Source organism: Dermacentor albipictus, chromosome 7 (assembly GCF_038994185.2).
Source record: "Dermacentor albipictus isolate Rhodes 1998 colony chromosome 7, USDA_Dalb.pri_finalv2, whole genome shotgun sequence".
NCBI lineage: Eukaryota > Metazoa > Arthropoda > Arachnida > Ixodida > Ixodidae > Dermacentor > Dermacentor albipictus.
Genome location: NC_091827.1, coordinates 50,448,131 through 50,472,546, shown reverse-complemented (window position 1 = coordinate 50,472,546; position 24,416 = coordinate 50,448,131). Strand labels below are relative to the sequence as shown.

Genomic DNA, 24,416 nt, shown 5'->3' with positions numbered 1-24,416 from the left:
CATGTGCGCAGGTACTGAAACTTTGCAATTGCAACTACGCAATGATCATGTCTGCGATCCGCTTGTTCTGCCTTAGTATTCGTGCAGCAGTGAATTATACCGCTAGTCATGTGTCCTTGGGCAGAGCGCGCAGGATCGTGCGCTGCACGAACGGGACAACTGCACGCGCGCAACGCCGCCAGCGGAAATGGGCATCGCCGAAAAACAACGCGAGGAGAAAAAAAAAAAAGAAGTGAAGGCGAGGCCGTGATGTATGTGTCACGCTATCCTCGAGGTCCCGCATTGGAGAACGCAGGGAAGGAATTTCGCTTGCGAAGGCTAGACGGAGCGAGTGGAGAGGGAATCTCGCTATACAGTGGAGCCCGCCTGTTGAAAACATGGGTTCGCGGCATGGCTTTTAATGAGCCGTTATGCAAAATTTTTTCTGGCAGAACGCCCCCTGCAGGACACGTAACAACCTCCAGCGTATTTTAAACATTTGCTATGGGGTCTGGTGAGGGGCTCATTAAAGTTTTAGAAAAAAAATGGCTGTGGCTTAGGTAAGGTTAAGCCCAGGATGCGAAGCATACTAGCCTTTATTTTAGTTGTTGAACCACTGTTTAGCCTGGTGAACTGCTGTTGCTTGGCTATATTTGGTTCGGCTAGACGAAGAAACAACTCATGCATTACTTCTTCGCCTTCAAGAGTGGAACGCGACAGCGTTCCCGTCGACCCGCCAAGGGGTGTAAGACAATGGGCTACAGGGCAGCGACTACGCGCCCCGCATTGGACGCGGTGAGCGTCGAGCAAAGCAGGGTTCGGCGCGCCAACGAAATGTGCGCCTGAGCAAGAGACGCACGCCTTAGAAACAGCGCGTTTCTAAGGCAACACCGCATTCACTAGAGGCGCTTTTGTACCGCCTTGAAGCGTTGTACTCGTGGCTCAGTGGTAGCGTCTCCGTCCCACACTCCGGAGACCCTGGTTCGATTCCCACCCAGCCCGTCTTGCAAGAGTTGAGCCAAAGCCACTTCTCCTCTGTCGTGACGTCACGGTGTCACGTGATTTCATGGTCACCGCCGCGCCTGAGGAGCTGGGTTGAGCACTCGTAATATGCTTCGCATAAAAAACATGGGCAAGACCTTACAACGACAATCGCCGCTCACTTTTGCATTGAATCAGTACATCGGTACGACGTTTCATTGAGATAGCTTTGCATGGACACAACAGCCACATTTTTGCCGTCGGCGTTGCCGTGATTTTCCGTATAAAGTCCAAGGGCGATAACGCTGCCGCTGTGTGTGGTACGCTGCATGTCAGAGGGAAAGCACGCGAGGGAATAATAATATTTGGGGTTTTACGTGCCAAAACCACTTTGTGATTATGAGGCACGCCGTAGTGGAGGACTCCGGAAATTTTGACCACCTGGGGTTCTTTAACGTGCACCTAAATCTAAGCATACGGGTGTTTTCGCATTTCGCCCCCATCGAAATGCAGCCGCCGTGGCCGGGATTCGATCCCGCGACCTCGTGCTCAGCAGCCCAACACCATAGCCACTGAGCAACCACGACGGGTACACGCGAGGGAAGCCGACAATTGCGGATCAATGTGGCGCGCGCGAAGGAAGAAAGCGTAGAGCAAAAGCGGCCACTTCCCGTCGCGCGAATGGCCGTGGGCGGATAGCAGGCAGGGAATGGGGACGGCGTGGTGCTTCGGCGGCAACAGCGCATTTCGCGGCTGCTCGCAATGGGAACTGACGAACGTGGCTCAATCTCGCCGCGCCATAAATGGAGGAAAGCGGGGAGGCAGCGCGGAAGGGCAGCTTCGACTGCGTCACAGGTGCGTACTTTGCATGGCCGCGCGTGGTCGCGCGCGCGTTCATCTTTAAAGCGATCTGCAGACGGCTCATACCTTTCTGCCACGCTGTGTTCTCGCCGCTCTTCCGTTCAGCTATAGACCGAACGAGGGTCAGTTCGGTCGCTGATGTTGCCGCGCTTGCTCACACCAGCGTTTTACAACAAACGTCCGCGCCCATCGAGTGTGATCTGTCTATGTTTGCTTGTGCGCGCTGACACCACGCTTGTTAATTCAGTTATGAAGCGAATGTTTCCAAGTTGATGCGGCCGATAAAACTACTATCCTTACTCCGCATAGCTGTGTGATAATTTGCTGTCGCAATCGATGCTTCAACATTCAGGCGAAACTGCAACTTTTTTCCCCTGTCGAAAGGAGTTTTGTATCAGTTGTGTACTGCACTGGTACTCCTCTCTCGCACTTCCCTAAGAAAGCTCGCTGCCGTCAAGCGTCCCTCTTGCGAAGCGTGCGCGTGGCATCCGAAATACGTACATGATGCCCCGGTGCAGGGAAATGCTGAAAAACGCATCATGCAGTGACCGGGATCCACCGTCAAGGTGTCAGACGTGGTTCTGGCTTCGCAAAAAGCCAGACTACAGAACAATGCGGCGGGGAAAGCCATCCTCCACCGGAACGGAGTGGTAACGGGGCTACATGCCCTCGATAGGAAACGATCACTCCCTGCCGAGGTCAGAAGCAGGATCAAGGTGAGCCCTATCCCGGGGTGCATGAGTTACGAACTTCACACAGGCCAACGTAAGGCTCGCGTCGACAGGCAGCGCCGAAAATTCAAGGGTGAACCGTACATAACGTACGGGGATGTGGCGGCATACCGCGGCGTCTTCGCGGTAGCTGCCGTGAACGGGAGAGATAATTCCTAGAACCTTGCGGCCTTCTTGAGGACAGAGACCCCAGCTGCTGCTGAGACCATAGCCGCGGCTCTAGTAACAAAGCACCAATACAGGCTGGGCAGGGATGTTCACGTCCTTGTCGACTCGCAACATGCCTGTCCGAACTTTACTGAGAGATGAGCACAGCTGCTGGCGGCTATGACCCTAGGCACGTGGCTTTAAGGATGCCATCGAATCATGTGGACGCCAGGCTACGCGGGGCTGGAGGGGAACGAAAGAATGAACGCCTTAGTTCGTGCGCTAACCGATTCAGCGGGGGCAAACCAATCATCCGGTCAATCCCCTCCGTTGAGCTTTGTTCCCCTGCCATGCAATTACGGTCAACGCATCGGGATCCAACGGCTCAACTGCAGGATTTAAGCTCCCCGTCACAGAAAGCTCAGCCCTGATGAACGGTAGCTCTTATCCGGATCAATACATTCCCAAACCTACAATGGTACAGCAAAATGTACCCACTAATACTGTATATCGCGGCATCTGCCTCTGGCGTGGCGAAACACGTCCTACACTCTTCCTCATCTCGTGGGGGTTAGGGGAATACCTCAATACTTAAAGACACGCAGCCCGTCATTTGAGCGGTGGGAGGCCCAGCAGACCAGCGATATCCTGGCGGGCCGAGAAGCGATTTTAGAGCAAGATTGTCGAGCAGCCATGGTCAGTGTAGTATTGTAATGAGGACACCATCCACTAAACCTCAAAAGCAGCAACGTCCTTGGTTGGAATAAATGTTTTGTCCCTCTCGGTCTCTATCGCATGCGGCTTTATGCACTCACTGCGATACCTGCAGGCGCTGCCGAGAAGGCTGGCCAAATGACGGATAAGATCGTTTAATTTCTCCGATGCTGTCCCGACTCCAATCTTCAACAGCAACAATGGGTATGTGCTCTTTCTTAGTTAACCTCTTTCAAAACAACGCTTTAGCGAGCCGCGCTATTAATGGCGCTCTTCTGTTTATGCCGCGCCCTTCAATAAACTTCTCGTCAACTTGGGCCAGTCCGTACATTCTATTGGGCGTGCGGCAAGCGAGAGAACTATTCTCAGCGTTCGTAGGCAATGGCGCGCTACGCTTTTCATCCAAGACGCAACGCGCACACTTCTCGGCAGGGCCGCTAGATGGCGCAGAGTGTCCACAAAGAAGCGCGAGATAAATACATGGCGTGCCAGTACGTGCTCAGAGCTGAGAAGCGGGGAATGTGGACCCCGCATACTGGAGCAAATACTTTCAAGATCCATTGTTGCGCGGTAGCGAAAATCCGGACCACATTACAATGGAACGCGAAGGGATTCGTCCCGTGAGACCCGTAGCCAGCGCACACCTCCCAGAAGGGGACGGAAGCATGAACCGGTCAGCAGTCGAGATAACCAAAGGACCTTTATTGAATTACTAAAAAAAGCACGGATGGTATTGATATGACTGTATGCGTCACAGACATATGTAGGGGGGTATGTAGCGCACTACTAAGTGCCACAACCGTCCGATCGCAAAACATGACGACGACACGCCCAGCGCACTGATGGTGCGCGAGCAGTGTAATCGGTGGAACCAGGCTTCTGCCTGATTGAGCGAGCTCGGCCAAAATATTCGTGGGTGCCAGCAGCTGTCTGCGTTTTCTTCACCCACAAATTGGTGACCCAGACTTCGCGTCATCGCTCGCAGCTCCGCGTGCCTCAGCCGCTTCACTGGGCCTACCGCCACAAGGCGCCCGAGCCCCGCTTTTACCGCACTCCGCCACCTAGTCAGCCATGGCCTCGAATTCTCCGGGTCAAGTGCTGCCGTCAACGCTATTACTCCGTGATTCCGAGGTCCCCGTCTTCGCTCGGGCTCGTAGCCTCGCGCCGGATTGTCAAGCTGTCGCCACAAGGGGAGTTTAAACCTATGCCTGATATTGGCTTCATTCATACCTCCTCCAGTCATTGGGCCTCGCCACTCCATATGATGGCGAAGAACACCGGTTACTGGCGCCCCTGTGGCGATTGTCATGCTCTCAAAAAGGCCACTGCCCTGGGCCGCAACCCAATACGTCACATTCAGGACTTTACGTCGACACTGCATAGCTGCTCCAGTTTTCGCAAGGTTGACCTGGTGAAAGCCTACCAACAGATTCTCATGGAACCCACAGATATTCTCAAGAACACCATTTTAACGCTCTTCGACCTGCTTGAATAACTGCGCATGCCTTTCGGTCTTCGCAATGCGGCTCAGACCATTGAGTGTTCCATCGACCAGGTATTCGGTGGTTCGGCGTGCGGCTTTCCCTATCTTGACGGCATCCTCCTCCACAGCACCCCTGCCGAAGCTTACAATCTTCATCTACATCAAGTACTCGCAAGACTTGGCTAAGTTGGCCTTGTCGTTAACGGTCAGAAGGGCGATTTTCGTGTTACGGAGTTGGATTTCCCCGGCAATTGCGTCAACGCACATGGCATTCATCCACTCCCGGCCCGCGTGACAGCCATCCGTGTGTTTCCTCAGATACATACCACCAGACAACTGCGCCAATTTCTTGGCATCGCCAACTATTACCACCGCGTCATGCTTTGTTGCACCAATGTACAATGCAGCCTCTACACGACCTTCTCACAGGCTTCAAGACACCGAATACTCCCGTACCCTGGAACGACAACACTGACCACGCGTTTAGAGGCGTCAAAGAAGCTTTTGCCGGCATGAGGCATGGTTGGCATCTGCACCGCTATTTGCAGTGACCCCTTCACAAGCGCCGCCCTGCTTACGTTTAGTGCCACTTTACGTGTCCCTGGTGAAGTCTTCGACGACTCGCCCGCCGCATTTCCTGGCCTTTGCGACTACACCTAAAGTCTTCGCAGCGCTATGCGTACTGCCGTTCCCCCTCCCCACCCCCCTAAAATAAGTTTCGTCCCGGACTTGGAACTGCAGGCATGTCCTTGTGCGCCGGGACACTGTGCGTCCTCCCTTATGGCCGCCGTAGGAGGGTCCGTTCAAACTACTTAAGCGTGCACCTAAAAACTTTCGATTACTCATCAACGGCACAAAGGAAGGGTCTCCGCAGACCGTCTCAAGCCAGCCTAGTTGAATCCTCAGGCGTCTTCTGCTGTCACATTCCCTCACGACCGGGCGGGCCTTACTAGCCGCATGCGTTTCGCGCCGCCACCATGGCCGCGCTTCGCCATTCGTCCAGCTCACAACTTCCTCGCTAGCTCACTACTACGTGACGACACGTCCAACACGCTGACGCTGCGCACGCAGTGGAATCGACGGAATCAGGCTTATGCCTGACTGAGCGGGCTCGACTAAAATATAATTTGTGGACACCAGGCACTAGCGTCTGTCTGGTTTTTGTGAACCCACAGGTACAATTAGATAGATAATTTTGACTAGAAAAAATACTAAGGCCATGTATAAAATATGCTGGAATTAAAAGCATGCATAGCATACCTAATTATTAGCATACCTAATTAAGCAGGTTAGCTGACCTTATTTGATCACCCTGTTTCGTAGTGGATGTGGATAAATCGCCATTATGATCATTATCAAGGCACTGAAAACTAGTCCCGCTGCAGTGCAGGCCTCATACTTTACTGGTTTAAGCTGTAGCAATACGTCGTGTCGCTCCAGTGATTCGATCTAAAATGAATTACTGTCGACAGTCATCGCAACATGGGTTCTGCCGAAGTTGCGTTGGTAGATGTCATATAATTTTCGAGAAGAAATAACGAACTTTCCATAATACGTTCTCTCAAAAATGAATAACATTAGCGTCCCGTGACTACATGAAGCAAAAACTATGTGAAACGTATTCGCTCCCTTTCCTGTCCGTGGCGTGCTCCGTCTTCATCGAGACCATTTCAAGCCGAACAAATGAGAGTGGTTCATTGGCACTGATCACCCTTTCCTTCTTTATTTACACAATTTGCCCTCGTATTTGCGCAAGCCGTTATGCATAAGTTAAGAGATTGTAAAAAATGCATGATCATTCAGGCTACCCACGTTCTCGTAATCAATTCCATTGAGCTACAGATCTTACCAAAAATAGAATTTGCACCCACAGATATACACATTTACTCATGGATATTTTCCACTGATAAATAGTTCCGTTTGCTCCTCAGCCTGCAGGGAAAAAACTGAAGCCTAATATGTTATTCTCAGCGTGGAGAATACCTTGGCTTTGAACAGGCTCGAACACCACCTTACAGGTCGCACAGAGAAAGCCGGTACAATGAAATACACCAATGTCGTTTTTGTCACACAGGCGCACAAAGTAACGAGGGTTTCTATACATTTTGCTACTAACCGCTTGGGCAACCAGCCCGACGGGACTCTCAACGGGATAAAAATTGGCCTACTATGGTTGACAAGAAGCGATATCTTGAAAGCTAATACGGTTGTGGCTCAAAAGCGTGACTCACGTGCTATCGTAGTTGTAGTTGTACTTCTCTTAGCTGGGGTACTAGTGCTTCTTGCTGGCATGCTGCTAGTCTTTTTCGCCGTAATGGGAGCAGTCGTCTGTAAAAAAAATGATTTCTGAGATTCCCAGTGTGTTTTGCCAAAATTGCTTGATATTAGACTGTAAAAATGGGCATGACATCTTTTTCAACCTTAAGGAAGATATTTCTCGAATAGACAAAAGAAAGAAGCTTGCACTGCATGCTAGTCTCATTTTTTGTTGTCGTTTCAGTGTGCATGGTAACACTACATCTGTCCTGCCTACGCTATAATAGAGCCCTGAGTGGCCCATTTTACTACCCGCCACAGCTACTCTGGCGTGTTTGCTTTCGGTGTGGTAATATTGCCCAGAATATTTTCCTCATAGAAGTTACGACTGTGGCTCCATAACTACGCTAGATATCCTCATGTATCTAGAATCAATATTTTGTAGTTGTTTCTTATAATTCCGAATGGAATTCTCCGCGTGCGTCGCGCAATTTCATGTGTGTTTGTCTATAGGTCGACTTTGTAGCTATCTAACATACTTCACGCCAACTTGGGTCACTGAAGAGCATAGTGTCCAATATGTTTAGCATCATGCCGCACGCCAGAGACCAGACCAACTTGGGAAACAGGCTGTGTTATGACCGTTGGCATATTATGCTCTTGGTAACAAAGTACAGGGTGACTGGAAATGCAAATAGACTACTAGAAGTCATCGAAATGAAAGAGAAACAGAGATAGCAAAGTGGTAGCAAATATTGGAAATAAGAAATACCATGGAAATTAAAAGGAAAGGAAAGAAAGAGAAGAATCGGTACGCTAATGCACAGGGCAGTGCCTTGCTATTTGAGGCTATAGCTGGTTGCCTAAGGAAATACCACACCGGAGCAGACATTCGCAAAAGATGATGTATTTAAATGCTAGAGGAAAAATTCGGGGATCAATGGGCACACGGTATTGAAATGCGAAGGAAATTCACCCAGTAAGACTCGATAGTGACGTAGACCTTCCAAAAGCACTTCGATTTAAATTGTACGTACGCACGAACTGGTCCACAGTCCCGATAAGCAAGAAACGTTTAGCATACTGGTGGAAAAAGAAGCTGAGAAGAAATTGATCACACCAGATCTGTTGCAGGCATAGGGAGTGGTGCAAGGTAGGCGGAGAAGTTCTGAAAATTCTAGAATGCAAACTGTAAACACAAAAATGTTTGAATGTATGACCTGTAACGCATACCTGAATAAACCAAACAGGCAAGATGACTATTGGTGACCGTCCGGTTAAAAAGGGGATGCCAATCAATAACATCATCGAGGTACGTTAGAGGAGCACTGCAGCTGTACACGTTTTAATGTCCTCGTGCGTTGGTGTTTCGAGCCTAACATTTGGCTATATCTACGGAAGGAGGCTGCTAAAAGCGTCCGTAGCCAGCACGATGCGACGAAGTGCATAGCTGAGCGTTTGGGAGTGAAATAGTCGAGTGCGCGCACGAGATAATCATTTCTATGTGCGACTGTGATTGCTGTATTGGCAAAGGAAACACTAAAGATGCTTCATAAGCATCAAAGGCGGATGTTTGCCGAATATTGCGGCAATATCGTAGGGACTGTAGCACTGAGTAAGAAAACTGGGCTCACGTATTTCCATAGAAAGGCGTCACACATATATGTCTATCTCAATGAATTCGCTATCTTCGAATCGTGATGTTGATTATCCCCTCAAAACTTCCTTGGTGCTTTTCAAACTTATTTTTGTTCTTTTGCCAGTCTCCATGAACAGAGCCAACGCATTACAGAAGTTATACACGGTGCGTGTGACATTTTGGATGTCACTGTGCACGTTATTCGTAATGGGAAGAAGGGGTTTGTATCAAACAGAAAAAAATAAGCTACCATGTTGTGTGTTTTTCTAGCACTGAGTAGTCAGCGTTTTCACCAATCTGTTGTCATGCTACTGGCGAGCTAGCGTGTTTCTTGTGCATTAGAAAGTTTTTTTTTTAAAAAGAAAGCAAACACTGTATTTACATTCACAAAAGATTTCTAGATGCACTGCCTTATTTTCGTAAAGTTACGTAAACTACAATATCACGGAGATAGGTCCGCCTGTCGAAACATTGGCAGCCTATCTGAGGCCTTTATACTTTTAACTTTATGCCACAATTTTCAAATATATTATTCGGAATAGAGCTCAAATGAACTACGCTAAACTCATATCAGTAAGTCACCTAACGCTACTACGGAGGCGCCTTGTTTCACAGCATATGGCAGAGTAAATGAAAGAAAGCTATGTTTGAGAAGTTACTAACGAAGTCATCAGCGCACATGTCCCCAATACGCGCAAGAGTGCGCTGTACGAAGCAGTTACCAGGCTATTCAAATGTAGCAGGAGAATATCAGTGGGCGTACACTAGCGAATGCTTGCTTGTACCCTTGGGTCTGATAGCAGATGCGCGTAACGCAGTTTAGTGTACGTTGTGCGAATTAGCCAGTGCACAATATGTTGCCGCGGTGAGGGTAATACTTTTACGTTTTGCTAAAGAAAGACGGTTATGTTTTATACCATCTTCAAGCCGCAAAGTGGCCGCAGCAGCTGCCAATCTTGAGTCTCCTACAGGCGCATTCGGTGCCTTACTCAATATCTATAGATCACTTGACAAATGGCATGGGTTACAACGAGCAGTAACGTCCTCATAACTACGCACACCACCCATGCAGAACGGGTTTCGAGGGTGGCAATATGATTTGTCGCTATTTCGCTTGAGGGCTAACAAAATCACCGTCTGCAGCCTTCTTGAGAATAATGAGCAAGCAATTTTATGTGCCATAGCTTCGAAAAGTACCTCATCTTACCTTTACTTATAGGAAGTTTATGTCAATTTATGTAGTTGGAATGTTCGCTACGAATGTCTTAGTCATGCCGAGGTTGATTTTCCTACGAAGTTGTCCTTGGGCCCTAGGATTTTTTGTATTACGGTAGCTCCGGAAGATTAATCTCAAGCATAACTTCTAAATTCGCTTGGGAAATATTGCACTCAAGACCACCCCGCGGAACGGGCCATTGCACGCAAAAAAGAAAAGAGAAAAGGAAAGTAGAGTGGCGGAGGTTATCCAAGTGGGTATGGCAACAGGCAAAAGTGGTGGGTCCTAGGTGCCGACGTGAGACGGGGATATGGGGACCCGGCTTGTGAATCCGTGTTGAGGCAACGAGGAGATAAGTCTTATTTGGTAAAATTCGCTGACATCACTCAATACTGGCCTCTCAGGATTCCGTTTGCAGTCGCAGCCACCACTACTGAACCTTTTTTTTTTCTCGAATACGTTGCGGTACAAGGATCCGTGGGTGGCACCTCCTACCTATCGTATAAGCCAAACATTTTTGACGGGTTGTTGCGTACGGCACTCGAACAGTTCACACTGGGTCAAGAATTGTTTCAGAACTCCATTTGGGCTAATGTACTGGTAAGTGTCACGGGTAATGCATGCTGGCCCGGTGCAATTATCAGTGTTATGAATCTTGATCCTACCAGATGAAATCGAGGGTTCGACGGAAGCCCGTCTGGTCGGGATTGAAGAAGTAAAACCAAGGACACCGACCAACATAGAAGTACTAAAAAATGAAAAAATCTAAAAGACGTTTCGGCTTCGCTACGAAAGCCTTGTTCTATGTTCAACTTCTATGTTGGTCGGTGTCCTTGGTATTACTTCTTGATCCTACCAGTATAAACGACAGCGCTGCGGCGGATGGCGGTGAAAGGCTAATTAATGACGCAAGCAAAAACTACTAGAGGAGGTGACGCCAAGTGTGCTGGTGACGTTCCGATAATTATAAGCCGGTATCGCTCCTTAGCACCTTATTCATCCCCGACGAACCATTATGAACCGTGACCAGCCGTACTCCGGCGGCGGCTGCGTATGGCGGGGTCGCGAGGGCCCCTGTCTTGAATGCAAGGTAAAACGGGGACACAGTTTTGGCAGTGTTGATAGTTTCGTGCTGCTGAGTTGTCATTTCTTAGCTTCCGGTGAAGCGAAACGCACGGGCCCTTATCTTGAAAGCGATCTGTGACGGCGGCAGAGAGTACAGCGTATCCTGATAGCTTCGGGAGTACTGTGTTCTCGCGGCTTAGTACGTGTTGAAGCGAAAGGCAGCACGAAGGTGAGTACAATCGCTGCTGCGATCCCTTTTATGAAAGCGATCGTCTTATGGGATAGAAGAACGGACGGATGCTGTTTCTCGTTGGGTACGTATGCTGAGAAGTCCTTACGCATTGAAAAATGCAGTTCACAAAAATATACAGTAACCACGCTTTGGGGCTGCGCATTTATGGAAGCATAACCGGCATTTTTCCGTAAAAATACATGTCGATTACATGACAAGCACACCCGCCGTGGTTGCTCAGTGGCTATGGTGTTGGGCTGCTGAGCACGAGGTCGCGGGATCGAATCCCGGCCACGGCGGCCGCATTTCGATGGGGGCGAAATGCGAAAATACCCGTGTGCTTAGATTTAGGTGCACGTTAAAGAACCCCAGGTGGTCAAAATTTCCGGAGTCCTCCACTACGGCGTGCCTCATAATCAGAAAGTGGTTTTGGCACGTAAAACACCAAATATCATCATCACATGACAAGCACATGACAACAGTAGGAGGATTACAAAAATGTTTCTCTTGTCGATTCGCGTCTTTACGCGCATGATCCGCAATTGGGGCCTCGTGGCAATGGCGGTGTGTTATTTAGCACCAGGTCCCGACACCAAACTCTTGGCCGCGCAGCCGCGTTTCGATTGGGGCTAAATCCAAAAACGCCTATGTACTGTGATGGTGCGCATTCTAAAGAAGGCTAGGTCGTGAAAAATTAATCCGAAATTCCGCACTACAGCTTGTTTCATAATTAGATCAGGGTTCTGATGAGCAAAATCCCAGAATGTAAACTTCCGCTGACGCATTGCTGTGTCCCACGGGAAGCGATATTGCAGCGATGCTTTTTTTTTTGCCTTCTTGTGCTTTTTCGCAGTTTGCCAGAGCAACACTGCGTGAACGACATCAACGAGCTTTGAACGGAATATTATAAGAGTGGCACAGCAACGTTGCAACATAACAGCCATGATTATGTGGCTCTTGGGTGTTGCTCGATGCTACTGATGTGTTGCCGAATAGCTGACAATTAAGAATAAATGAATTAGGTGCCCGGTTGTGTGATTGAACTTCGATCCCCCCCCCCTCAAAGTGGCTCGATAGGTACTTAACCAAAACTAACCTAACCTAACTTAACCAGTGCGCCCCAGTCGGACGTAAACTTTATCGCACCAGCTCCAACGCCAATTTTCTTTTTCCGCAACAAACAGTAATGAAACAGGAAAATTAACAGAACATGAATAACTGGTTGAAGAAAGATTTCATTTACATAATTTTCGAATCTTCGCTGGATGTACGCGTTTTCTTTTGTTCTTTCCGCCTCACGAAAAAATGGTGAAACAAAAAAAGATATGTAGCAATGCTACGGGGACTAATAATGCACATTTCCCAAGCCAGAGATCTCAAAAGTTTAGATAATCACCAAAATTGCACTGTCAAGTGCTGCCACTCAAAGCAGTTCACTTTTGTTCGCTGCTACAGAACTTCCTAAAAGTGCTTGTCGCTATGAGTACAACCAGGTTTGGTACAAAAGATACTTATTACGCTAGCAGCGATCGCCATGCTAACCACAGGTTGTTCAATGGAGATTCCGGTTATCACGCAGGGCTGATGGCCACTCACAGTTTTCTTGGGCAGGGTACTCGTTGGTGCAGAAGGACCTTTAGAGTAAGAGCCAGTGCCACCAGTGTCATCATTGCCACCGCCGCTGTTATCAGCAGATTCCCCGCTCTTGTCATCCACACCTCAAATTAAGAGAACAGGTAAAAAAACTGGTGAACGAGAGGTGACCAATTTGTCTTTATTCATATAAATGTGAAGCAAACATTCTTATAGAATATACGGCGAAATGGTACACACAACGATAAAAACAAAAACACAGCATAGGTGTCACAGCAAATTCTGACAAAAAGAAAACACGAAAAATACTTCGAAATATTAAACTTCTCTAGATTAAGAAGACTTTTCTTATAGCAATATATGTCTAATATTGTACTGATTAACAAGAAATGCAAAAGCCTGTCTCAGTTGCACCGGTGGCAAGAAACTTTAGACAAAGCAGTGAATGGCCTTTGTAAGACTGCCTGCATACCTAAGCAAGTTGTTCGCCTTAGTGCACTTCATTAGGCTGCGCAAAATATGGTGACAATAAACGTGATATAAACGTCAAAACCTTTTTTTTCAAATTTTAACAAACGCAAATCACCTACATAAAAGTCAAGACACAGCCCCGGGTCTTGAGTGATATGTAGAACTCCTGAGCACAACCTTAAAGGCATGGAGGTTAGGTGTATTACAACAGTGTGTGAGCGAGCGAAATTCCTGAAAACCATTCGGACCGATACCAGGAGAATTGAGACAGCTGACATTATTCCGATTTCATCTCGCAGCTGGCAGCACGAGACACGAGACACAGGGGCCGGAGCACGCCATATATAAAAGGCAGCCTGAGAGAATCACGATCACTGCTAGCAGGGCCCCCAGCTTTTCGCAGAAGAGCAGCAATGTAGCGGTAGCCAACACACAACCCCCTCAGGCCAGGCGATCGGGCAGGGCCGTCGTTTGAGTGGTTGTATAAAGTCGCAGAGAGCGGATAATGAGGCGAGGTGGCGAAGTAGGCTGGTTTGACCCTGTCTATCAGCACAACTTCATCACGTCCGTTAAGGTCGACGATAACAGTTTTAACTTCGCGCTTTAGTACCTTGAAAGGGCAATCATGGGGAGGCGTTAGAGTTGGTCGGATGCCTTCACGCCATAAGAACATGTGGCTCACTGTAGACAGGTCTTTTCTGAAAAAAACATTACTTAAGGAACAAACTTGCTTGGTCAAGCACGCAAGCGTCGAAACAGGAAGCCGAAACGCTGAACACGGCTGCCTGGACCGGGCTTCGGAACAGTAGCTAGCGCGAAAAATTCTCCGTTCAAACGCAACGTTGCGCGGTAGACCAGTTCGGTAGCTGTGCAGCCTTGGTATTTCTTGAAAGAGGACCACTCGCCGGTCAGGACCAGAGGAAGGTCAATGGCCAATGAAGAGCGAGTCGGGAGGGCTATTAGGGCGGCTTTAGGTTGACGGTGAAGGCGTTCAGCCAGCCCATCTGCTGCTGGCAGATACGTAGTAGTATCGATACGGTGGACTCGAAGCAGGCCCATCAGTTCGCGTAAGAGATCACATTCGAACCGTCGGCTGCGATCGGCCGTAACAACGTTGGGGCATCCAAAGCCTGAGATCCAGTCACTGGCAAATGGAGAAGCCACGATAAGGACCGGTATGTCAGTCACAGAAAGTGCTTCATGCCCGCAAGCATAAAGGGTTACACAAGTGAGTTTGTAACAAGCACCTCAGGCTGGTGGCAGCGGGCCAACGATGTCGATGTGAGTGTGATCGAACCGGGCGTCATGGGGACAAAAGGAGTGAATTAGCGACTTCATGTGCAATGTCATTTTGGAGCATTGACCGTGAAGGCGTCCGCGAGCCCATTGGTGCACACTAAAGTTCACACTTGACCCCGCACAAAGCGAGAAGCTATTCAACGTTGGGTGGCACTAAGTACGGGATGACTTGTGCCATGGAGCTTGTCGAATACTTGATGGCAGAGTAGGAATTGAATGAATGGGCCTGGTTGACCACTTGGCATGCCACAAGTGATAGTGACCTAATCAAATGGAAGGGGCACATCGGCCAGCGTTAATGACGTAGCAGAGGACCGGAGCTGCCGTAGCTTGACGGCCCGAAGTTCGACGTCCCGTAGCCCGAGATCACGCAACTCTGCTATCGGTATACTAATTGGGGCGATGTTGAGAAGAAAATGGTGGTGGAACTTAAGCAGCCCAAGTTACTCACGGAGCTTTCGCAGTGACTTTGGGCGAGGTCAATCGAACAAGGTTTGAGCTTTCTTTCCCACTGGTCTGGTTCCTATGGAACTCAGGTAGTGTGCGAAGAACTAAATGCCATGGATGCCAAACATACACTTTGCGGGGTTCATGAGAAGGCCGCGCTCCTCGGGCTCAGAAAATAGCGCCCGCAAATGTGTGCTACGCTACTCAACGATAATACTATAGCCACCAGGAGGTCATCGACGTATGGAAAGACTATGGGAGTCCTCTAGTGAGATTTTTGGCAAACCTCTGGAACATCTGAGCAGCCGTTCTCAGTACGAACGGCATGCGGGCGTACTCAAAAGGCCCAAATTTCATCGCAATTGCAGTTTCAGGACGTCAGCTGGCTCGACGGGAACTTGATCGAAGTTCTTCCCTAAATCTAAGTTTACGAATACTACGTTTGAGCTAGACTGGGCGCGAAGTCATGGCACAGACGGAGTCGGCAGTGATAAGGATGGTGCACGCGTTGAGGGCATGGTATTTGCTGCATTTATGCCAATTCCCTGGGTTACGCTTTGGTATCATGTGGAGAGCTGAAGCCCAACTGCTCAAAGAAGGATCGATGACACCAAGTTGCAGCATGTGGTCGATTTCGCTTGCGATGACAAGGTGGTCGCCAGTGAGAAGTCTGGTAAGACAGAACAATTGGGGCCTGTTGTGACAATATGATGTGTGACGTTGTAATGTACTGACATTTAAAATTTGCAGGGTTTCAAAATGGCTGGGAAGTTCAACAGTTGAGGTGAACGCAGATGATCATCTTTGGTACTGTTCTAGTGGATGTTGTCATCGGCGCTTTGTATTGACATCGTAGTCATCGTGTCCACGAGGTGACAAGCATGAAGGTCATCACTAAATGGGAAGTAGGTCAGAAACTCCGCCTCCAAAATGGCCCTGCGTACGCCCGCCACAATGAACGGCCATTGTAAGGTACGTCGGTGACCTAAGTCGGGAGTAAGAAAGCGCTGTTCATATGTCTTGACAGGAGAGCTGTTGGCTACTTGAAGGGGCGCAGTTTTTTGGCACCCTGCCACTGTAGTCGCATGGCAGTAACAACGCTAACCTCTGCACCAGTAACTACGAGAAAACGTTGCGCGGCAATTCTGTAAGTCACGCAGAAAGGCGACACGTACGGCAAGAGTCACCGGCTGCCCTCTGTGGCTCTTCCGCATATTTTCCTAGCCAGATGCGAGGGGAACGGCATTGAAATGGGCTGCCAGCAAATTTGTTGGGATACCACCAGCATGTGCCACGACAAGGGCCAGAATGGGAGCTGGACCGAGAAGGCAATCTCAAACAGCAATAGCCGTCGCGCTGACGATGGTGGGGTTAAGACCGTAGTGCAGTAATGCTCTCAACAAATTTGTGAACCATTCGCTCAAGGAAAAACTGCCGATGTTCGAGGTGCGACAGAGTAGCGGGCGTTGTTGCTACAGTACATCTTGCCGATCAGTCCGCGAAGAGGTCTGCCAGCTCTGCAAGATAGAAGGAGGACACGTCTTCTGGCGTGGTAGCCGAGGCCACCAGCAGATCTCGCCGGCAGGCGAGAAGAAAGAGTTCATGCAGCAGCTGGCTGTGTGCGTTCTGCGTATAGTCTCTGAGAAGCCGCCAAATTCGACGTCAAAGTTCCTATGGTGGAAGGTGGCCGAGCACTTCTTCGTTGAGAAGCTGTTGGAAGCGCTTGCGCACAGATGGGAACTTGCGATGCAGCATCGTCGATTTGAAGTAGTCATAAGATGTGTCAGCGTGGGGTGTGTCCACAACGTTTTGAAAGTCATCAACCACCTCTGTAGATAGTGCCGAGACAGCGTGGCGGAACTTCGCGTTCAAAGAGGTAATGCGGCCAATGTTGATGATGGCTTCCATTGAGTAAACCAAGTTACATGATTTCGGGCCAAATGGACGTGAGGTGAATCTGCACCGTGGTGAGACCCTTTACGCTTGTCGGTGGTCTCTCGTTCATGGCCTCCTTCGTGACATCTTGCTCGCCGTACGATCACGTCCGCGTCACCACGTGATATAAACGAAGGTTACGTCCACAACAACAAAATCAGCAGGCGAAGGATCTGAGAACTGTTCAAACCGATGACAAGGAAACAGTCACCGAAGAAACCCCTTTTATACTTCTTCAATTTTCATCTCACAGCTCGCAGCAAGAGGCATTAGACACACGTAATGAAGCACACCTTATGCAAAAGACGGGGGAGGAAGATGACAATGCCTGCTAGAACGTAAACTAAGTGCTACGAGCTAGCAAAAAAGAGAACAACGTTCAGGCTAAACAGCCAATCAAACACAGACCTGGAAATGGGGTAAACTACTGAAGCGTCGTTTACGGAAGTATAAACCTATTTTTGTCAGAACACGTAGAAATTAGTAATCATGCGAAACAAGACGTATTTTCTTGTTTCTCTGGAAATATGTGGTTATAGCATTTAGGTGTTTTATTTATGAAAGCAGACTCTTCTCAACGCGACTAAAATCGCACTCCCTGCTGGTGAAACTTACGCCTGTTTCAACCACTACAGGCACATGGAAGGCGGAGTGCATTGCTATCCGATACCATGATCCTGTCTCACCTGCATGCATCTTTTTCGCACTAAAGCAAGATACTATAAGGTACCTTATCTAGTAAAGCGTAAACATACCTAACCGATTTACATGAAAAGTCAATAACTGAACGCTACACTTCTTGAACACAAGGCGAAGATCTATGACAGTGAGAAATGTTTAAAACATGCCTTTTAATTATATTTAGTCGCGAATGTTTTTTAGGAGATGCGAATTTAATGTTGCACCTCAGCGGAACGTGATCTGGAGTCGCACATTGATGATTATCAGCAATGTTTTGCAAGGGTAGATATAATAGTGCTTCTTCGGGAATCACTTATCAACCAAAACGCTATATGCCCTTTGTCGACACCTTGGTTCCATAAAATTTAGCTACGCAAGATTGCAGAATACTGACAAGTTGAAAGCGACTATATATGATTGATTCGCATGCCCCTCGTACATCCAGCATTCACACTTGATGACTTAAATGGCTTCGTAGCATGGAATTTTACATTCGGCCTCCAATACCTCGTTGGTTAGCATCTTCGCCATCGTCAAGTACAACATGTGATGGGCATACAAGACGTTGTCTCAGCGATAACTTCCGTGAGCACGAATACACGGCGCAAATATTTGTGAAAATCAAATGAAGCACCAGCTCTATTAGATACTGGCGGCACCCTATCTCATAGGTCGCGGCATCCTAGCAAATAAATCAAATCTGGGACAATGGAAAGCGCTGCAGTGGCAGAATGCATTGCCTGTGCTTGATTTGCGTGAACGCCGTTTGCAATTTGACAGACCCTAGTGTACAACTAGCGGTGCTAATGGAGAAAATAAAGAAGTTGAATATTTTATTTATTCCTCTTAGCGGGGAAAATCAGCGAATCTTCACAAGCATGCTCGGACTATAGATACGCTTGCGTAAATTCTAGTTGAAATTAAATTTTGTCTTGTTAATTTTGAGTGGAAGAAATATAATGAATCCCTTATAGTTTTGCCACAATGCGCCGAGACACATTCCACAGAAGTGCTCTGTAGCAACATATATATGCTCACCTTCTGAGCCGCGCATTGCAAAGAGAAGTACGGCAATCATCCCTATTGCCAGAAGAACGCAGCACACGACACCCCAGATCTTCCGAGAGTCGCTGCGTATAAAAAGTTAAGAAAGTTTCACACAATATCCTGGGAAGGCGGACTCAATCCCGCGTATATGTGTTGTAATTTGGGTGCACCCATGGCATATGCAGGCATAATCAATCGCTGATAAAAATTTACCATCCTCAATTGGACAATCGAATATTTCTACCCACTGGAACAAAATTCGCCGCATTACCTGTTCAAAATTACCCAGTCTAAATGATTTCGCTAAGCTGCCACCAATAATCCTTGTCCTTTTACACAGTTGAAGAGTACTGCATAGTTTCCCTCCTGAGCAAAGTATACTCCTACAGCAATGGAGTGTTAAGCAATGTCCAAGTCGTGTCTTTAAAACATTTCTGAACCCCACAAATAATTTTGCGGATATCTTTTTGGTTTTCCTAGCTTCTCACTCACTCGACGACACAAAATCGAATAAAAAGTGGATGCTCACTAAGAGGAACTCAGAAACGAGGTTATAGGGTAGAACTCAACGCCATTTCATGCCAAGAAATTGAGCAATAGGCAACGTTCTCAACGTGGTCACTGTTACTGGCGCTTGTGCAGCAGTCTATATAGGCTGCAATTTCATAGTGAATCCGGATGGGGCGCTTGCATTAGTGACAGCGCAGACGCTCAACATGTTCTTATACAGTACGGCAACGTAAACGTTCTTTCCTAATGAATATTCCCGCATAATTTCAAATATGGCACTGAAAAGCGTTTAGGGGAGCTTTATTACAGCGTACCTTGCGCTTGGTTTAAGGTCCAGTAACTCCACGTGGCATAGTGATGACCCACCTAACGTATCAAACGTCATGCTTCTTGTCCCGATTAGTTTTCTTTGCTCACATATTAGCCTCGTCTGAGGAATCAGTGAGTGTTTAACGCATCATTTCATTGCAATATTGTTGTGGGAAGCGTGCTATGAACAAATGAATACACGTTGCGACAAAGGCCAGATATTTATTTTACTTTATTTGCACATACTGCAGCCCGATTGGCTTATTACAGGATAGGGTGTGAAACGCAGAGCAATAACAAATAATAAATAATACAGGCAATACGAACAATACAAAACAATACAAGGCAAAACTATTCAATGGCCGCAAAGAATAAGTTTAAAGGAATAGAACGAACCGGGCAAGGCAAAGAATTCCAGCGTTCGATTACACAGGGAAATGAACTGCATTTAAAAGTTTCCGTACGGCCAAAATAAGCTGCGATGTTATCGTGATGGTGACTTCTAGTATTTGATGGTTTTGCAGGAGTTAGGTTTTATCTGAAGATTTACATATATAATATATATGTAGAGAAAAAGCATAAACTGTTGAGAAGTTTCAGCTGCTCTCTCACCCTGCTCTTTATGATTTGTTGATATAACCGACGTGCCGGATGCTTCGTATGCAGAGCTCACTGACTTCTGTGCACTTTCCACTTCTGCTCCGCCATCACCTGACCTATTCATACCTTTCATTGCCGATGACCTTACTTCCGAGCAGCGCTCCCAGCATTTTCACATGCTTGGCCAGTTCCGCTCTTCTTTTGATGTCGCTCAGCCTTCTCTGGGTCGCGCGTCAACCGTCAGCCACCACATCGACACTGGCTCCAACGCGCCATAGCGGTAGCGCCCGTACCGCGTATCCGCCAAGGAGCGTCAGGTCATCAGTGAGCACGTGGACGACATGCTTCAGCGCGGCGTCATTCGACATTTCCAACAGCCCGTGCGCATCACCGGTGGTTCTCGTCACACACACAAAAAAAGATGGTTCTATTGGGCTCCTTCGTCGATTATCGCCGTCTTAATAAGATAACGCGCAAAGACGTCTACCCTCTACCGCGCATTGACGACACTCTGGACAGCTTGCAAGGCGCTAAATTCTTCTCTTCGTTGTATTTACGCTCGGGCTACTGGCACGTCCCGATGTCAGCAGTTGATCGCGCTAAAACTGTATTCATTACGCCAGATGGTTTATACGAATTTAATGTGACGCTGTTTCGCATATGCAATGCGTCTGCTACGTTTGACCGAATGATGGACAATATCTTGCGCGGCCTAAAATGGAGCACGTGCTTGTGCTACCTCGACGACATCGTTGTGTTCGTTCCTGATTTCAGCACGCATCTTCTTCGCCTTAGGCAAGTACTCACGTCCTTGATCGACGCAGGCCTGCAACTGAGCCTGAAAAAGTGCCACTTCGCCGCGCGCAAGCTCATGATCCTAGGTGACGTCGTATCACAAGACGGCATTTGATTGGACTCATCAAAACGTCGTGCCATGGCAGAACTCCCGAAACCTAGGAAACTCAAAGAACTCGGCGCCTTCATTGGCCTCTGTTTTTCAGACGCTTTGTTCGCCATTTTACCTCGATAATCTCACCTCTGATACGTCTCTTAAGTTGCGCCAACGACCTATCCTCCTCATCTCCTACATGCGACACCGCGTACATGACCCTAAGGCATCTCCTGACGTCTCCGCCTATACTGCGACACTACGACCCCACCGCCCCAACTGAAGTGCATACCGATGCCAGTGGTATTGGCCTTGGTGCTGTCCTTGCGCAGCACAAGTCTTTCTACTCCGAGTACGTCGTTGCTTACGCCAGTCGTCCGCTGACCAAAGCGGAACGCAATTACAGTATCACATAACAATAATGCCTGGCCATCGTTAGGGCACTCGGGAAGTTTCGCCCCTATTTATACGGCAGGCCTTTCAATGTGGTTACTGACCATCACGCTCTTTGTTGGTTATCCTCTTTAAAAGACCCGTCTGGACGCGTATATATGTCGTAAAAGACCCGCCTGGACGCCTTCCCAGCGGGCAAGGCGTCCAGAAGGGTCTTTTACGACATACACATCATATATCGCTCAGGTCGCAAGCACACTGACGCTGACGCTCTGTTCCGCTCTCCGCTGCCAGCTGACACGGCCTCCCTCTCCACCAATAAAGGGAAGCTGAAGAGTCTGTCGAATTCAATAAGACGTTCATATACGGATGCGGGAACCTTATAAACCATGAAGGTAAAATTTTGGGGGGGATTTTTCACTTAGGAGCGACGCAATCGTCAGTTAAAATTGCGCTGTAGCTCCGCCCCCCGTCGAGCGCCACGCGCTGCTGCTGACGCTGACGATGCGAGCGGGGACCGGAAACCGCGGCTTAGTGACGTCAACACTGGTGTTCCGCCCCTTCGCAGTATCCGCGACCGTGCCTGACCGGGCTTATTTCTGCGTGCGTGCCGTCCTAACCTGCTTCGCTCGACCCTACTACATTCCTTTATTTGTGTGTATATAGGAGTGGTAGTTGACGTGCACAGCATCAATTGAACTTGTAGGCCGATCATGCCGGCGTTCTGTGCAGCCTACGCTTGCACGAACACCAGCGGCCGCGACGATGTTCCGATGTTCCATTAGTTCCTACAAGACAGGAAGCTTTCAGCTAAGTGGGAGGCTGCTGTGAGGCGAAACAACTTCAAGCGCTCAAGAACGAGTGTTGTGCTCTAACCACTTCCGTGATAATTACTACCGGAGTTTATCAATAATACGTGCTTTGTGTTCTCCAAAAAAAATTGTTAGCACGCTGAACGGAAGGTGCATGTTTATCGCCCACCCGTGACACAGATTTCATCGCCAAGCGCCGCGAATTTTCTATTCGCACGTGTGTTTTGAAACAGCCTGCATGCAGCTACCCTAACGCAGTGAAAGCGTAAAGTTTGCATGTGTTGGAAAGCCTGCTCATGCCAAGACGCTGCACTCCCCATTCTCTCGCACACATAAGAAACCGACCATCTCACGTAGTCGACGGAATTCGCCGGTTACGAGTAGCGTGCGGATGGTGCGCTGATGAAGGTTCTATACTACACGTGCTACAGCAGCCGGTAAACTTTTCCCGTGTTTAAACCGTCTGTGTAGATTGCCGACAGCTTTGGGGCAGCGCACAAATGCTGAAGATCGCATCACCGCTTACGTTCTACGAGGAGGCATGCAGGAACATAACACTACAGTTGTCTGCCCGGAAATGTACTCACTGGAACGCTGAATGCAGCTTAGCAAAAAACATACTCGCCAAAGAACATTTCCAACACAAGGAGATACTAACACTTCGCCTTCGTTCGCGTTGATAGCAGTGCTTGCAGCAGCATTTTTTGCTTCTTGGAGAGGCTGGCCCTTCGCAATCGGCTCGTACATGTAGTATGTACAAGTATGTACATACGCACGTAGAGTATGTACAAGTATAAACCCCTTACAAGTGATCTTGCACGCGACAGCGACAGCGCTGCAAGCGAGGCGATGGGTGTCGCGTTCACTCGTCGTCTGCAAGCCGAACCATTGTTGACGTACGAGGCGCCCGACCAATCACAGGCGGAAACGAGGCGCGCGAGCTGGGCGTGACTGCTGCTGCACTTTTCGTCGAAATAAAATATGTTTGCGCTTTCTTTCACTCAATTTCGATGTGATATTCGAATTCAGAGGGTTAAAAACCACGGCGTACTGCTCTTCACTCATGTTTTCTGGAAAACCTTTCAGCTTCCCTTTAAGGCGGTATCCTCGTTCGACATCGACACCTTCGCATCAGAACAGCGCAAGAATCCTTGGGTGTCCTCTCTTTTGGATCTCCTTTCTGGCTCGCCTGCATCTCCCATGTCCCGCTCCCGGTGTAGCCAGGCTGTCCAGCATCTCCCATGTCCCGCTCCCGGTGTAGCCAGGCTGTCCATTTTGCTGTCCGGGATAACCTCTTGTATCGACGCCACTACCAGCCCGATGGTCGCAAGTGGCTCCTGGATATCCCTAGGACTTTGCGTTCCGACATGTGCGCATCTTTCCATACTGACCCACACGACGCATGAGCGCCTGCGGCAACGTTACTACTGGAGAGAGCGTAAACTTTAATTTCAAATCAGCAAGATTTGAGTCCGGCGTCTTTTAGTGGGTCTGGGCACCCACCGCGGACGCGGTTCCGAGACCTTGTCTCGAAGCGGCTTCCTCGGCTCGCTGGACGGCCCAGAGTTGTGCTGTCAGGTCAGAGCTGAGCAGTGCGGTCATCCAGCGTGACTGGAGGCTGGCGGTGGAAGAGACGGAGGGGTCGGCACTGCCCGACTTGTTTGTTAGGTCCCGACATTCCCATAGCATGTGATTTAGTGTGGCAACCTCGCCACACGATGTGCATCTGTTTGTAGTGTACATGTCTGGATACATGGCGTGCATGAATCTGGGGTTTCTGTAAGAGTCTGTTTGTAATTGTCTGAAGTGTACTGCTTGCGTCCTGTCTAACATAGCGTGAGGGAATGGGTATATGCGTCTTTGTAATTGGTAGTGTGTCGTGATGTCGTGAAAAGTGGTCATACGATCATCCCATGCCCAGACGTTTGCAGTACCCCGCGGGGGCTCTTCCTTTGATGCTGCTCGGTGAGTCAGGCCTCGAGCAACGCCGTGAGCCGCTTCGTTGGGGGTGCTCATTCCAGTGTGTGCCGGGATCCATAGCAAATGCCTTCGGTTATCAACGTCGGCCTCTCCTTGGTGTATGGGATGTCGCTGGAGTATCTGATACGCCTCTTGCGAGATGCGCC

General features: G+C 48.7%; 1 protein-coding gene across 1 annotated transcript in view; it reads right to left on the bottom strand.

Annotated features, from left to right (window-relative positions):
• The window catches only part of LOC135910158 (uncharacterized), a 120,353-nt gene that overhangs the window by 51,714 nt on the left and 44,223 nt on the right, over nt 1-24,416 (bottom strand). Inside the window, exons 5-7 of the mRNA XM_070522232.1 lie at nt 18,769-18,860; nt 12,901-13,022; nt 7,128-7,224 (exon numbers count right to left, since the gene is read on the bottom strand). Coding sequence (XP_070378333.1) covers nt 7,128-7,224; nt 12,901-13,022; nt 18,769-18,860 — 311 coding nt within the window. The remainder of the gene's footprint in view (nt 1-7,127; nt 7,225-12,900; nt 13,023-18,768; nt 18,861-24,416) is intronic.